Raw genomic sequence first — 17,436 nt, 5'->3', positions numbered from 1 at the left:
CATGTTCAGTGTCCGTGAAAGCCTTATGATCAGTATCATCTCGTTCCTGCCACCACTGCCTCCTGCCTGACTTCACAACACTGCCTCCCTCCCACCCCAGATGCCCAGCCCCTGCCTGGCAAAGACAACACTGAATTTGTTGTTTAAAAGAAGTATGCAGTACACTGAATTAGGACCAGGACCAAAACTAAAAATTGTATCAAAAGTAGAGGCTCATATGCCATATGGCACCAAATCCTGTAATTCTGTTCACTATTGTATCTAAATAAGCCTTCATAAGTATCAGTTCCAAATCTTTTGCAGAAAGACTTAATCTAGAGTCACACCAATTTGGGATTTAGATCCTAGATCTCCCAACTTGTCAGCATCTTCTTCTGTTGTAAATATGACCCACCAGTACTCTAAATGGGCTTCACTGGTGGCTCAGTCGGTGAAGAATTCGCCTGTAATGCAGGAGAGTCAGGTTCGATACCTGGGTCAGGAAGATTCCTTGCAGAAGGAAATGACAACCCACTCCAGTATTCTTGCCTTGGAAATCCCATGGACAGAGGGGCCTGATGGGCTACAGTCCATGGGGTCTCCAAGAGTTGGACATGATTTAGCAACTAAACTACCACCTCTACTACTTTAGATGAAAGTTGTACCTGACTTGTCTAATGCATCTCTTTGTGGTCCTTAAAGTGTGCTTAAGGTGCTAAGACCTTAGGAAACTTCTCTTAGCTCACATTCTTAAGTATTGGCTTTGGAAATTTTTATATGTATCTAGATAAAAATAAATATTGAAAATAATATGTATATAAGGTTCCAGATGTAAACTGATGGCCTGATTTTGGTTTGTGCCAGTAGGTGAAAAAATTGGGTGGAATCCAAAACCATTTAATGACTTCCAATTCATTTGGTCATCTTTTCCTCTCTTTTTAAACCCATTCCTGAGCAAAGTGTCTGACAGGACTGAGTGACTAACACTTTGACTTTGAGTGTTAAAAAGGACTGTTTGTTTCAGCAGAACTAATAATTCCCATTCTTGTTTTTAGCCCAGCCTTCAAGTGAGCCATGCGAAGCTACATAATTTGGTCAAGCCCAGCGTAGACTATGTCTGCCAACTGAAATTCCCTTCAGGCAATTACCCTCCTTGTGTGGACGACAGTCGTGATCTGCTAGTCCACTGGTGCCACGGTGCTCCCGGGGTAATCTACATGCTCATTCAGGCCTATAAGGTAATATGAATTTTCTCATTTTTAGAAATAAGTTAGCAAACAGAATATAAAATTCTATCACCTTAATTAGTTTTTTGTATAATTTTTCATGGATACATAGACAAACCATTTGTTGGACCTAAACTCACTTGGTTGTATGAATTATAATTCATTCTCACAGTATCCATTTGTACCATAGCACACATTATTTCACAGAACAGGGAACCACTTCACTGATGGATACAGTAGCCAAGATCTATAGTATTAATGGCAAAGACAAGAGAAATATCCCAGGAGCTTAATTAAAAATAGAAAGGATTCTCCCTGGCGATTGCTGGTGGCAATATAAAATGGTACAACTACTATAGAAAGCAGTTTGTCAGTTCATCAAAAAATTAAACACAGGATTAAACATATGCTCCAGCAATTCCACTCCTTGGTATATACCCAAAAGAAGTGAAAATGAGGTTTCAAACAGATACATGTACACCAGTGTTCCCTAGCAGCATTGTTCACAGTAGCCAAAAAGTGGAAACAATCCAACTATCCATCAGCAGATAAAAGGATGGGCAAAATACGGTGTCTACATGCAACAGAATATAATTTATCCCTAAAAAAGCATTAACTTCTGATCCATACTACAACGTGCAAGAACCTTGAAAACATGATGCCAAGTGAAACACGCCAGAAACAAAAGAGCAGATCCAGTATGACTCCACTTACATGCTGTGATGGTTAATGTGAGATATACAAAATAGGCATATTCATAGTGAGAGCGTAGCATAAAAGTTACCAAGGGCTAGGAGGGTGAGAATGATTATTTTATGGGTACAGAGTTTCTGTTTGGGATGTTGAAAAGGTTTTGGAAATAGATAATGGTGATGGTTCTATTAATACAACATCAGTTCAGTTCAGTTCAGTCGGTTAGTCACGTCCAACTCTTTGCAATCCCATGGATTGCAGCACGCCATCCTTCCTTATCCATCACCAACTCCTGGAGGCTACTCAAACTCATGTCCATCACATCAATGATGCCATCCAACCATCTCATCCTCTGTCATCCCCTTTTCCTCCTGCCTTCAATCTTTCCCAGCATCAGGGCCTTTTCCAGTGAATCGGTTCTTGGCATCAGGTGGCCAAAGTATTGGAGTTTCAGCTTCAGCATCAGTCCTTCCAATGAATATTCAGGACTGATTTCCTTTAGGATGGACTGGTTGGATTTCCTTATAGTCCAAGGGGCTCTCAAGAGTCTTCTCCAACACCACAGTCCAAAAGCATCAATTCTTCGGCACTCAGCTTTCTTTTTAGTCCCAACTCTCACATCCATACATGACTACTGGAAAAACCATAGCTTTGACTAGACGGACCTTTGTTGGTAAAGTAATGTCTCTGCTTTCTAATATGCTGTCTCGGTTGGTCATAGCTTTTCTTCCAAAGAGCAAGCATCATTTAATTTCATGGCTGCAGTCACCATCTGCAGTGATTTTGGAGCCCCAAAAAATAAAGTCTCTCAGTGTTTCCATTGCTTCCCCATCTATTTCCCATGAAGTGATGGGACCAGATGCCATGATCTTAATTTTCTGAATGCTGAGTTTTAAGCCAATTTTTTCACTCTCCTCTTTCACTTTCATCAAAACGCTCTTTAGTTCTTCACTTTCTGCCATAAGGGTGGTGCCCTCTGCATATCTGAGGTTATTGATATTTCTCCCAGCAATCTTGATTCCAGCTTGGGCTTCATCCAGCCCGGCATTTCACGTGATGTACTCTGCATATAAGTTAAATAAGCAGGGTAACAATGTACAGTCTTGACGTACTCCTTTCCTGATTTGGAACCAGTGTGTTGTTCCTTGTCCAGTTCTAACTGTTGCTTCTTGACTTGCATACAGATTTCTTAGGAAGCAGGTCAGGTGGTCTGGTATTCCCATCTCTTTCAGAATTTTCCACAGTTTGTTGTGATCCACACAGTCAAAGGCGTTGGCATAGTCAGTAAAGTAAAAGTAGATGTTTTTCTGGAACTCTCTTGCTTTTTCAATGATCCAATGGATGTTGGCAATTTAATCTCTGGTTCCTCTGCCTTTTCTAAAACAAGCTTGAACATCTGGAAGTTCATGGTTCATGTACTGTTGAAGCCTGGCTTGGAGAATTTTGAGCATTACTTTGCTGGTGTGTGAGATGAGTGCATTTGTGCAGTAGTTTGAACATTCTTTGGAATTGCCTTTCTTTGGGATTGGAGTGAAAACTCAATATGCAAAATTTGCTGGCATACTGAGTGTAGCACTTTCATAGCATCATCTTTTAGGATTTGAAATTGCTCAGCTGGAATTCTATCATTTCCACTAGCTTTCCTCCTAGTGATGCTTCCTAAGGCCCACTTGACTTCGCATTCCAGGATGTCTGGCTCTAGGTGAGTGATCACACCATCATGGTTTCTGGGTCATGAAGATCTTTTTTGTATAGTTCTTCTGTGTATTCTTGCCACCTCTTCTTAATATATTCTGCTTCTGTTAGGTCCATACCATTTCTGTCCTTTATTGTGCTCAAGTTTGCATGAAATGTTCCCTTGGTATCTCTAATTTTCTTGAAGAGATCTCTAGTCTTCCCCATTCTATTGTTTTCCTCTATTTCTTTGCATTCATCACTGAGGAAGGCTTTCTTATCTCTCCTTGCTTTTCTTTGGAACTCTGCATTCAAATGGGTATATCTTTCCTTTTCTCTTTTGCCTTTAGCTTCTCTTCTTTTCTCAGCTATTTGTAAGGCCTTCTCAGACAGCCATTTTGCCTTTTTGCATTTCTTTTTCTTGGGGATGGTCTTGATCATGGCTTCGTGTACAGTGTCACAAACCTCTGTCCATAATTCTTCAGGCACTCTGTCCATCAGTTCTAATCCCTTGAATCTATTTGTCACTTTCACTGTATAATCATAAGGGATTTGATTTAGGTCATACCTGAATGGTCTAGTGGTTTTCCCTACTTTCTTCAATTTCAATCTGAATTTGGCAATAAGGAGTTTATGATCTGAGCCACAGTCAGCTCCCAGTCTTGTTTTTGCTGACTGTATAGAGCTTCTCCACCTTTGGCTGCAAAGAATATAATCAATCTGATTTCAGTGTTGACCATCTGGTGATGTCCATGTGTAGAGCCCTCTTTTGTGTTGTTGAAAGAGGGTGTTTGCTATGACCAGTGCGTTCTCTTGGCAAAACTCTGTTAGCCTTTGACCTTCTTCTTTGTATTCCACAGCCAAATTTGCCTGTTACTCCAGGTAGCTCTTGACTTCCTACTTTTGCATTCCAGACCCTATAACGAAGAGGACATCTTTTTTTGGTGTTAGTTCTAGAAGGTCTTATAGGTCTTCATAGAAGCGTTCAACTTCAGCTTCTTCAGCATTACTGGTCAGAGCATAGACTTGGATTACCATGATATTGAATGGTTTACCTTGGAAATAAAACAGAGATCGTTCTATCGTTTTTGAGATTGCATCCAAGTACTGCATTTCAGACTCTTTTTGTTGACTGTGATGGCTACTCCATTTCTTCTTAGGGATTCTTGCCTGCAGTAGTAGATATAATGGTCATCTGAGTTAAATTCACCCATTCCAGTTCATTTTCGTTCATTGATTCCTAAAATGTCTATGTTCACTCTTACCATCTCCTGTTTGAGCACTTCCAATTTGCCTTGATTCATAGACCTAACATTCAAGGTTCCTATACAATAGTGCTCTTTACAGCATCAGACTTTACTTCCATCACCCTTCACATCCACAACTGGGTGGTGTTTTTGTTTGGCTCCATCTCTTCATTTTTTCTGGAGTTATTTCTCCATTCTTCTCCAGTGGCATATCGGGCATCTACCGACCTGGGGAGTTCATCTTTCAGTGTCCTATCTTTTGCCTTTTCATACTATTCATGGGGTTCTCAAGGCAAGTGGTTTGCCATTCCTTCTCCAGTGGACCACGTTTTGTCAGAACTCTCCACCATGACCGGTCCATCTTGGGTGGCCCTACATGTCATGGCTCATAGTTTCGTTGAGCCAGACAAGGCTGTGGCCCATGTGACCAGATTGGTTAGTTTACTGTGATTGTGGTTTTCATTCTGTCTGCCCTCTGATGGATAAGGATAAGAGGCTTATGGAAACTTCCTGATGGGAGAGACTAACTGATGGGGAAACTGGGTCTTGTTCTGATGGGTGGGGTCATGTTCAGTAAATCTTTAATCCAGTTTTCTGTTGGTGAGCTGGGCTGTGTTCCCTCTCTGTTGCTTGACCTGAGGCCAAACTGTGGTGGAGGTGATGAAGATAATGGTGACCTCCTTTAAAAGGTTCCATGCAGGCACTGCTGCACTCAGTGCCCCAACCCTGCAGCAGGCCACCGCCGACCGACGCCTTTGCCAGAGACTCCTGGACACTCATGGGCATGTCTGGGTCAGTTTCTTGTGGGTTCACTGCTTCTTTCTCCAGGGTCCTGGTGCACACGAGGTTTTGTTTGTGCCCTCCAAGAGTTTCTTTCCCCAGTCCTGTGTAAGTTCTGGTAGTTCTATGGTGGGGTTACTGGCAACCTCCTCCAAGAGGGCTTATGCCACACCCAGGTCTGCTGCACCCAGAGCTCCTGCCCCTGCAGCAGGCCACTGCTGACCCATACCTCCACAGGAGACACTCAGACACAGTTCTGGCTCAGTCTCTGTGGGTTGAGCGTGCATTTTGTGCCCTTCCCAGATCTGAGCAGCTCAGATGACCAGGTTCTTGGCGAGTGCACTGTCCCAGGTGGACCGTGCATCTTAATCACCTCCACGGTCCCCACTGCTTGGTTTCCCAGGTGCGCCGCAAGAGCACCATCTCAGGTGTGCTGTGTGTCTCCTCTGGAGACCTGATCTCAGGCTGCGACCCTCCTGGCAGGTGTCAACCATCCAGAATCTCAGGAAGATTTGGTTAGCAGCTGGGAGCCTGCTCACAGTTTGGTGGAGGATGCCATCTCTGTGGCTGAGATTGCAGCAGCCCCTTGCCTTCTGGCTCAAGCCTGCCTCTCTGCCTCTGGGCGGGGAAGGGCCAGTGTGCAGGGGGCTAGTTCTCCTTTGGTATTCCCTCAGTCCTTTGTTCTATGAGCAGGCCAGACTGTGCATTAGGTGTTAGGTTAGAGCCTTTCACAGGAAAGTTCTTTGCAGTTTGCAGTTCTTTGCAGTTGCAATTAGGTGTGTATTCTGTGGTTTGTTTGTGTTTTTTTGCTTTCTGAGATTCCAAAACTCCGCACAGACCCGCCTGTGAGAGGATTTCCTACTGTATGGAAACTTATCCTTCATGACTCCCTCCCCAGGACAGGTCTCCGTCCCTAACTCTTTTGTCTCTCTTTTTGTCTTTTGTGTTTTGTCCTACCTCCTTTCAAAGAGAATGGGCTGCCTTTCTGGGTGCCTGGTGTCCTCTGCCAGTGTTCAGAAGTTGATTTGTGGAAGTTGCTCAGCATTCAAATGATCTTTTGATGAATTTGTGGGGGAGAAAGTGGTCTCCCCATCCTATTCATTCATCATCTTGAAACAACACAGGCGATGTAATTAATGCCATTGAGTTGTCCACTTTAAATGATTAAAGTGGTAACTTTCATACATATATTTTACCATAATTTTTAAAATGCAAGTATCACTTCTAAAAAAGCATGTTATGATAGAGCCATAATCAAAGAAGCAAAGGTTTTTATTTGAGGGGAAAAAAATGGAAGTAAACCAAGATATCGATGTTCATTGGTATGTGTTCTACAAATTACAATTTTATAGACTCTGAATAGTCACTGTCATCTTATGGTCTGAATAAGCTCTTAGTATATCAGATTTTGCCTTCAGAAAGTCAAATATAATACAAAAACTTTTAAAACTGTCTTGCTCTACTTTTATACTGCAATGAGATATTAAAAATATCTACTCAGAAAATATTTCTCTGGAATTCTCTGGCAGTCCAGTGGTTGGGACTCTGTCCTTCTACTTCAGAGGATATGGGTTCAGTCCCTGGTTGGGGAACTAAGATCCCACAAGCTACACGGCATGGGAAACACACACACACACACACACACACACACATACACACACACACATATATTTTTCACATCTTTAATCAAGAGTTAGGAGGTCACAAAAGATTGTAAAGATGTATCTCTATTTTTCTGACAAAGTATCATGTTTTATAATCAATTTTATAAACAATTTCTTCTCCAGGGTATAAAGAAACTTTCTAATAGTGAAGAGCATCATTGTTACAGAGAAGATAGTGTTTATCCTTTGCAAAGTGACTAAGGATAATAGCAAGTTGCAAGTAAATAAGGCTATACTTCACCAGTAACATCCAGGTATACAAATAGCGTGGCTCCATGATAAAGAATCCACCTCCCAATGCAGGAGACATGGGTTTGATCCCTGGATCGGAAAGATCCCCTGGAAAAGGAAATGGCAACCCACTCCAGCATTCTTATGTGGGAAATCCCATGGACAGAGGATCCTGGTGGCCTCTAGTCCATGGGGTCGCAGAGAGTCCAAAAAGACTTAGCAACTAAAAAACAGCAACAACACAAACATACATGCATATAAAACTTAGATCATACAGACAAGGTCATGTCCAGTTATGTATTTAAAAACAAAAAAAATGCTAGTGAATTATCGTAATTTTTCCCCACCAATATAACATATCTCTGTGTCTCTGAATTCTTTACCCTTTCTTACTAAGCCACCTCCCTTTCTCTTCCTCCCTTTTCCCATCTCCTTTTCTCTCCTGTCAGGAAGGAAGGTCAATAGAAGTGTCTTTTATATCCCTTATAATAAACTCTGTCCCTTGACTCTGCAGGTGTTCAAAGAAGAACGGTATCTCAATGATGCCTATCAGTGTGCCGACGTGATCTGGCAGTATGGCTTGCTGAAGAAGGGGTATGGGCTGTGCCACGGCACTGCAGGGAATGCCTACGCCTTCCTGTCACTGTACAGCCTCACGCAGGATGCGAAGTACCTGTACAGGGCCTGTAAGGTAGGGTTCAGGACTGCCAAACAGAGCACACCTTTGCCCAGGAGGTTTTAGAAGTGGCTCTGGTTAATCTGATTTAATTCATTTATTTTTTTAAACCATAAGTCTATAGAACAAACACAGTTTAAGAAAAGCCATTCAATTGAATTAGGTGTTTGTTTTTGTTTTTTTTAAAGGATATAATTCTACTCAACAGCATTGGCAAGGGATGTTGTGTTGCTGGGAGCTGTAAGGTGGTTTTGTTCCTTTCTTCTTTGATAGCCCTGGAGACGTGACTCAGAAGCTCATTAAATTCCTCCCATGCTCTGTACTTTCTTTTTAGACCATCATGTCTCTGGGTTAAACCCTTTCCCTGCCTTGAGAATAGGTTTTGACTTCAGAGTAAATCTTAGAGATAACCTCTGTCAACTTTTAGGAGTCTCTAGAAGAAATCATTTCAATAATTTAATTTGGTCTCATTTTCAGTTTGCTGAATGGTGCTTAGATTATGGAGAACACGGATGCCGAACACCAGACACCCCCTTCTCCCTCTTTGAAGGTATTTTCCACACATTACTTATTTGCCTTATAATATCAGCATCTACTTCTCTGCTTAGTAATATGCTGCATTTTATCAACAAATTAATTTTATAGTTATTTCTTAAACTACTTCTTTATTTCCTAATATGATAACTCAGTTTTAAAAATCCATTAGCACCCAGACCACCGTGGATCCAATAGTAGTAATTATGGTGACTGCTGTTTATGGAGCCAGGCACATGCTAGGCATTTTGTAGATGTCATCATAAATCATCTCATCAGAAATATGTACTATTATCCTCATGTCATAGATGAGATTTCTGAGGCTCAGACAGATAAGTGGGGCCATGATGAAGGAGCTCACATATGGTAGATGGTAGGGCCCTGCTTTAAACCAGTCTGGCTCCACTCTCCCTCCTGTCTTCTACCTGCATAAAGAGGCTGGGCACCTTACTGGTGATCCTCTCTAATGAGCTGCAACATATAAAAACAGACACCTACTTCATTTAAATCATACAAATTATATCATCATATTGTTTATGCTGCAAAATGAAGCCACTATAAAAAATGTCATCTTTTGGTGTAATAACTTTTGACTCTTTCTTTTCCTTCAGGAATGGCTGGAACAATATATTTCTTGGCTGACCTCCTAGTGCCCACAAAAGCCAAGTTCCCTGCATTTGAACTGTAAAAGGAAAGCTCCCCCCTCTGCAACTCGCTGCATGAATCTCTGTTATCAAACCTTGGCTAAAGCAACAATAGAGTCAAGCTCTGTATGTAATTTAGTTGACTGGTTTTTCAAAATATGTCTTTAGTTCAGTTCCTTTCTGTTATCGACTTTTATTTTAAAATATCCAAGAAAATCTTAAGTAACTTCAGTTTCTCCTAAAGGGATCGTAGGTAATATGTATAGTATTTTGAGGGCATATATGTATATATTTCAGAACTTAGGGGCAGGTGTATTCTTACTTAAGCTTATGAATATAATCATCTGTTACTGTTCTAAAAACATTTAAAAGAAACAAATGTAGATAAAGACATGCTTCTTGTTTGATATTGCCCTCCACCTCTTCTCTTTAGTATTTTAATAACAGTTTTATGACTTTGCTTTTCTCTAAGTGGTTGATTATGAAAGGGGACAAAATTTGAAGAAGTTGTCAACTGGGCTAGGGACCCAAACACCATTTTTCAAATTCACAATCTTTATCTAAACTAGAGATAAACATACTTTCAAATTCGCCCCTTTTAGGAGAGCATTCAAGCTCTATAATCCAACGCCTTTATCAAAAACTTCTAAAATGGGATGGTCGTTATATGAAAATTCTGATTTGATGGTTATTTCAAGATAAGCTAGCAAAACGTTTCCAGATAAGCTAATATGTTTTGGAATTACTTAATATAAATGTGTTTCTTCTTTGGAATTAGTAAGATCAGGAAATGATATTTCTATGTGTGAATATATTATGACCCAGGATTTGAGTCCACCTTTTCTGACTAATCTTCTAAACTTTAACTTGTGTTTTACTTATCTTGCAAAGACTATGCTTTATAAAGTGTTGCCTGCTTGGTACAAGCCATAAGATATTTTCCTTCCTGTCTATCTAGATGTTGATCTTTTCACTAAATAGTAGAGCATTTTACTTGTTTAAAGAGGGGGAGGGATGCTATATGGCAGAATCGCTAAGCTTTTGATAGAAATGCTGTTTATTGAGACAGTATTACCCAGTGATCATTCTTAGAACAAATGGCTTTTGTCTCTTAGCATACTCTAGGCTTTAACACTCATCAATTTCTGAGCCCTCAGGATCGGTTATTTATATGGTAGGTGAAGAATTCCTGGTGCTTTAAATTCAGTACCAACGTTTTGACTTATCAGCTCCCATTCCTCCTCCTTCCATTGCTGATTTCCCCAGGCTTATTTCATCTTTTCTATGTATATTGACTGATTTTGAAACATTTCGCCACTTTAAAAAACAGGGTCTAAGAATTTTAAATGTGCCTATTTCACGGCTCTCTAGGTCACAAAAATATGCTATTTTTAACTGAAACTTTGAACCAAATTCCCACTGAGTGTATGTTGGTTCCTGTGGGTAGAAATCCCTTATTATTTTCCATGTAGCACCAAAATAGCTAATATTATTGGAAACTGCCTGACCCTTTAAAGGCTAGTGACAATGGGATCTAAGACACAGCCCACTGGGTCAAGTCCCAGGATTAGCTTATTCTGTGACTTGTGTTAGTCAGGACAACCTTGTGCTTCTCAGATATTGAAGTGCTGCTGGTAAGCTGTGTGCCAGCTTTGCCTTTCTTGTGAGTGTGAGCATTTCACATCAAAGGTGTCAACATTCACTGTAAAGCTAATTTGCCTTTGGATGGGTGTCCAACTTGAAAGAATAGAGCCCGTATGGTTTAATTAAATATCTTACTATACTCCACCTGTTGCCTGGAGAATCCTAGGGACGGCGGAGCCTGGTGAGCTGCCGTCTATGGCGTCGCTTAGAGTCGGACATGGCTGAAGCAACTTAGCAGCAGCAGCAGCAGCAGCAGCAGCAGCATACTCTGCCTGCACTTTTAGCTACTATATTTACTAACCAAGGGAAAAAGAACAAAAAAACACTTTCTACTAACCAGAGGACACTGATAACAATGCTTCGCCAAACATCTTAATTAACTCCAGAAAGACATCAAGGCAGGGAGTAGAACATTTTGAATAAGATTCTTATTTGTATTTGGATTGCAGTTTAGCTACTGCCATCCATTAGCAGATTTATCAATATTGACATAATTAAGTTATCAGTTATTAAACAGGCAAGATTTTATACTTGTGCCATTGTTTTTTTTATTTATATTTACGAGCTCAGAAAGTTTGATAGGATTTTAAATTCAGGCAAACGGTATAAAACTCAGGATAATAACCTGACACCATGGTAGAAACTGAAATTTTATAGTAGTTTTCTTAGTTTTGAAAGGAAGAGGCATCATTTCACTTGTTTCTATCATTTTTCCCTCAGATATTTTTCTCTTTGTTAAAAAAGCAAAACAGAATGAAAAACTCAAAATTGCTTTCCAGAAAACTCAGTAGTATCTTTTATCTCTATGTAAAAACTAGGTAGTAAAACCTTAAAACTGTGTTAGGCAGTATTCATTTATCCTCTCGTGTGTTTCTGTAAATGTCACATCAATTATTTATATCAATCCTATTGATCTGTGGTCCCATCAAGAAGTCAGTCTTTAATCCTTAGAGTCATTTGACTCCCTTTTCATCTTTGATGTCACTTCCACTTATTTGGCATCAAAAGCCTTCATGGTAGGTAGAGTTTTAGGTAAAAGTGGCCATTTTCTCTTTTATTATAGCGTCTCTGCATAACTTAATTGGAGAAGGCAATGGCAACCCACTCCAGTCCTCTTGCCTGGAAAATCCCATGGATGGAGGAGCCTGGTAGGCTGCAGTCCATGGGGTCGCTGGAAGTCGGACACGACTGAGCGATTTCACTTTCACTTTTCACTTTCATGCATTGGAGAAGGAAATGGCAACCCACTCCTTACTCTTGCCTGGAGAATCCCAGGGACGGGGGAGCCTGGTGGGCGGCCGTCTCTGGGGTCGCACAGAGTCGGACACGACTGAAGCGACTTAGCAGCAGCAGCAGCAGCATAACTTAATTGAGAGATATGCTTTGCTCATGTCCTCGAGTTAATTTGTGTCTGATTTTATAATGCCTTGCCTTCTCTTGACTGAGTTTGAAATACAGAATAAGAAGAGTGAACATTTATTCATCTGCTCCTTCAGCTACTTGAACTCATTTGTAGTCCTTCTTTATTCATGCTGAATTCTGTCTCCAGTGCTGCCCACCCTAAATAGGTCAGAGCACCCCACTTCTGTGTTGTTAAGCGGTAGAAGAACTGTTTCTCTCCTACAGGTACAAAACAAAGCGTTTGGGATATTCAGGAATCCTATGCCAATGTTACATTGCCATTTATTGGAAAGGGCTGGAATTGTATGTATTTCTATGTTCTATAAAGGATTTAATGTACTGGTTCTCAATAAAATTTTATTATGACCGTACATTGTCATGTGCTTCTTGTTTGCTCTGGTTTAAACTTAAGAAATATATTCTTTCAATGGTAAATGATGGCTTTTTCTTTATACTCATTCCCTAGGACTTGCTGCTGACTTTTTCTTCATTGTTGAGTCAAACAAGATTTGAAGTACTTTATGAATATAAAGATTTATTAGAGGAAAACATTTTAAAATCTGATCATTAATAGAATTAGGAAGAATCTACTAGGCTTCAAGCAGGGCAGTATATTAACCATCCCATACATATGAGAATCCACCCTGTGGTTAATAAAAGTCTCATTCTAGAAATTGATTTCCCTGCTGACCAGTTCTGAAGGGAACTTTGAATGCAGGGGGAGATTAAATGAGGCATAATTATAAAATGTATGTGCAGAGGTTGGAAAGGAGTTCTGCTCAGTCACCTGGCATGACTGTACTACTTCCTTTCATGACTCAGCCATTTAGTGTCACTTAGCACACCAGACTTTGCCAAATTATAAAATACTTGTTTCCATCCCCAAGTTATATTTTGTTCCCTGTGCCTCTGATTAAAATGCCCTTCATTCCCCTTGTCTATCGTATGAATGATTTATATTATTAAGGCTAAATTCAGTTATTTTTATTTTGCTCCTTTGATCAAATGAAGGTAGAGATGAGGGCACCCCATCTTTAGATGTGGGCACAGGGCTGTGGAGAGGATGGTGCTTTGCAGAGGCCACCCAGAGACTCCAAAGTGATGTGTGGAGCATTCCCCCTACCTATTCACAAGATTACATTTCAATTGCTAAGGCAGTAGCTTTGTTCTCGGTTTTACTGTTTCCTGGCTCATTTTCCTACCAGAAGAAAAACAGTGACAAGCGCTTTCAGTTGCACCAAAGTTGTAACCACATGAGCAAACAAAACTTGAAGAAGTAATTCATCTCCTGAAACTTACCTACAATAGTTTATTTTTTCCTACACTTTGCATTAGAAAAAGCCTTTGCCCCCCTGCTTCCCGTACTCTCTGAATAGAATAATCAGTGTTGTGTCATTTCTTTTTCCCCAGGATAGTTCCCACTGTGGACTGTGTCATAAAGTCTCATGTATTCTTGACTCTTAGAGGCATCATTTAAAGTAAGAAAAAACTACAAGTCAGTCCCCTGATAATTGGCTCTCCCATTCTGTTTCCTGTCCAGATCCACCCTCTTCCTGCTGAAGCCGAGGGTCAGCTAACAAGGCAAGAGAACACTGGGCTTTTCCACCTGTTGGCTTCGTTGGTCCCGTTATGTGAGCTTTGCAAACACTGTTTTCCACAAGAAGCCCTGTGCCAGTGCATCCTCTGGGACTTATTTGACAATTTTGTGAGTAATGGAGGAAAGCAGCAATCACAATAAGCCCCGAGGTGAAATAATGAGGATAGATGAATGGATCTTAGCAGGACTGCTGCTCATAGTCGACCAGTTTAATTTCACAGTTCTACATTATGTTAACTTTTCATCCACATGCAAATCACAAACATGGTGACATTAAATCTGCAGCTAATGTTCTATCACTCTGCAAGTAAGCGGCAGAGAAAGTATTTGTGAGGCACTTGGTCATTATGCAGGGGAAAGCAGGACTCTTGATAAATCAGTTTATAAAGTAGTTGCATAATTTCTCTTCTCTAATGAAGCTGGGGAATTAAGAAAGGTATCTGTAACCAGAGAAACACTGATAACGGCTCATGGTGAAAGTTGATGGTTAATTTTGATTGAGTATCTGGCATTCAGGTATTAACATCACCCTCTTGCTGGTATAATCTGAACTGCTGGCAGTATTCATATGCTTCAGACTGCCATTTTATTTAATCATGCCTGAGAAATGCTTTAAAACCATTTTATTCCCCAAATTCATTAAGCGTGTATGTTATAAGCAAGATGCCTGGCGGGGGATTCTGTGTGCATGAGACACACGTCCCCACCCTGACAACTCAGTCTGGTGAAGAAGATGGGGGAAGAGACAACTGATTACAAGGAAACATTTTCAAATATTCCTGTTCACCTTCCAGCTAGTCTTTCCTTTATTCCACAAATTTCAAGTGTGTCCAAGTTTCTCCTGTGACCCATGGTTTCTATCTGTATTTGTAGGTAACTGAGTTCAGTACTCCTGCAGAGAGTTGTTTTCAGTCGCTAAATCTTTGTGACCCCATGGACTGCAGCCTGCCAAGCTCCTCTGTCTATGGGATTCTCCAGGGAAGAATACTGGAGTGGGTAGCCATTTTCTTCTCCAGGGGATCTTCCAGATCCAGGGATCCAACCTGGGTCTCCCACATTGAAGGCAGATTCTTTACCGTCTAAACCACCAGGGAAGCCCGCCTTATCTGCATACAAATCATTAGGAATCTTGTTAAGATGATTCTAAAATGCCAGTCTGGTGGGCCCTCAGAGTCTGCATGTCTAACAAGCTCCCAGACGATGCCCATGTTACTGGCCACAGAGCATTTGAATACCGCGGGACTAGATAATGCATCATAGAATTCTGACTCTAGAGAAGAAGGAAGGAAGGTCAGGAGTTGGCTGATGAATTGAGAGAACTGATTAGTGTTGTGATCAAAGAGGACATGCACTAATAGCAAGAGCATCAAAGAGCTTGGATGATTGGAGTCTGATTACTGATGTGACACAGTTCCAGACAATGTCAAAGCAAAGGGTACAGCCTTGAAGAGATCAATTGTCTGTGATAGTGACTGTACCAAGGGAAAGGAATGGACTTGGGAAAAATATGTGTTTATAATTTTAGTGGAAAAATTACCAAGGCTTTGGAATCTTTCAATTCAGAGTCCTAAGCTTCTGGTAATATGAGAATCATGTGGAAGATAATCTATACTAGATAATTAATTTGAGTCATCTGGAATCAAAGATTTGTATGAGGAAAATTAGACCCTTGCCATTGTTTAGAATTTACAAGGAGCCACGATTAGTCAACTAATTGTTAAAGGTATTTAAATACGAAAAAAGATCAAATCACACCCTTCTCCAGTTTTTTTTTTTTCTTAGCATGTTCAGAGTAGTAAATATACACCAGAGGTGTCATTTACACTTTATTTACCACCGTCTGTCATTTGCCATGTTTCCTAAATGAGAATTTCATAAAGTGATCTGTAGTGTCACAGAGGTCATTTATCCAGGGACACTTCAGGGCATAAGAACAGGGATGAACCAGGAAGCTTGGAAATGTCACTAGAAATAGGAAAAACTCATTCATTTTTAACTTCTAAATTGAAACACTGATACAAGTGAGCCTGGGCAGACACTCTTACTCACATTAGTGTGTTCCCTGCATGTTTTGTACTTAACGCTAATGATCATGCTTAGTCACTCAGTCGTGTTCAACTCGTTGTGACCCCATTGACTGTAGCCTGCCAAGCTCCTCTGTCCATGGGATTATTTCCAGGCAAGAATACTGGAGTGGGTTGCCAGTTTCCTCCTGCAGGAGATGTTCTGTACTAAGAACTGATGTAAGATTAGATGACGCACATAGCCAATACATTGTCTACCACTTACTATGGTGAAAGAACAGCATGTTGTATTTTACCTTTCACCAGTTCTCACCTGTCCAGTTAAGAATTAGCTTCATTTGCATGTTACTGAAATATATTAATGACTCTCTGTAGATCTGACTTTGATGGTGTTTTCTTCTGTTTCCTTGAAAAAGCCAAATTCATCATCTCTCTACCAGTCACTTCGAATTGCCCTTTTTGCTGTGTTTCCTAATTCACTTAATGATTACCTAATTCACTTACTAACTACCTAGGTGCTCAAGCCAAAAAACATGAATTAACATTCTCAGATTGTTGGTTCTCAAAGTGCAGTCTCTGGCCCAACAAGGTTAATTAGCATTACCTGGAACTTGTTAGAAATGCAAACTCTAGGACCCAACCAAGACAAACTAAGTCAGATATGCTGGCATAGAAAGCAATTTGCTTTAACAACCCCAGATGATTCTCAACAAGCTTGAGAAAAATTTTAAAATAATGAGGTTAATATTACATATTTTGTAGCCATGTAATTTAAACTTTAGTGTTTTCAATTTTCTGTTTTCTTGTTGTGTTTTACAACACACACACCAGTCTGTTGGCCATGAAAAATACCTAGGCCTGTGGAGTGGTCCCAAGATGGTGAAGGAATAGGACGGGAGACCACTTTCTCTCCCACAAATTCATCAAAAGCTCATTGAATGTTGAGCAACTTCCACAAAACAATGCTGGCTGAGGACACCAGGCACCCAGAAAGGCAGCCCATTCTCTTCAAAAGGAAGTAGGACAAAATATAAAAGAAAAGAAAAAAAAAAACAAAACAGAGACAAAAGTCAAGGACAGAGACCCATCCTGGGGAGGGAGTTGTGAAAAAGGAGAAGTTTCCACAATAGGAAACCCTTTGACAGGTGGGTCTGTGGGGAGTTTTGGAATCTCAGAGGGCAACATAACCAGGAGAAAAAAAAAAAAAACCCACAGAATGCATGCCTAACTGCAACTGCCAGCGGAGAAGTAGCCCAGAGGCTCACGTCCCCCACCAAGGAGGCAGAGGTTGCATCATCGGTCCTTAGGGTAAGAACTGGGCCTGAATTCCTTGAGGACAATCTGAGGGAGCTAACGTGAGACAGCAACCCAAACCATGGGATTGCCAGAGAGAAAAAAAAAAAAACTTTGCTACAAAAGGCT

At 40.6% G+C, this 17,436-nt stretch overlaps 1 protein-coding gene across 7 annotated transcripts in view; it reads left to right on the top strand.

Annotated features, from left to right (window-relative positions):
- The window catches only part of LANCL1 (LanC like glutathione S-transferase 1), a 54,239-nt gene extending 37,851 nt beyond the window's left edge, over positions 1 to 16,388 (top strand). For 3 of the 7 annotated variants that reach the window (XR_014080240.1, XR_014080239.1, XR_014080238.1), the window contains exons 7-11: positions 1,035 to 1,217; positions 8,009 to 8,185; positions 8,648 to 8,720; positions 9,316 to 9,474; positions 13,934 to 16,388. Coding sequence is in view for 3 of the 7 variants with exons in the window: in XM_081582735.1 (XP_081438861.1) it covers positions 1,035 to 1,217; positions 8,009 to 8,185; positions 8,648 to 8,720; positions 9,316 to 9,392 (510 nt within the window). In the remaining 4 variants the exon portion in view is untranslated. Of the gene's footprint in view, positions 1 to 1,034; positions 1,218 to 8,008; positions 8,186 to 8,647; positions 8,721 to 9,315; positions 12,765 to 13,933 lie in introns of those variants that run through there. The other 4 variants (XM_081582735.1, XM_081582734.1, XM_081582736.1 and 1 more) reach the window with 2 other exon arrangements.
- Positions 16,389 to 17,436: the final 1,048 nt, after the last annotated feature.

This window comes from Giraffa tippelskirchi, chromosome 3 (genome assembly GCF_054371585.1).
Source record: "Giraffa tippelskirchi isolate mGirTip1 chromosome 3, T2T-mGirTip1v1.2.pri, whole genome shotgun sequence".
Lineage (NCBI taxonomy): Eukaryota > Metazoa > Chordata > Mammalia > Artiodactyla > Giraffidae > Giraffa > Giraffa tippelskirchi.
This window is presented reverse-complemented; position numbering and strand designations above follow the sequence as displayed.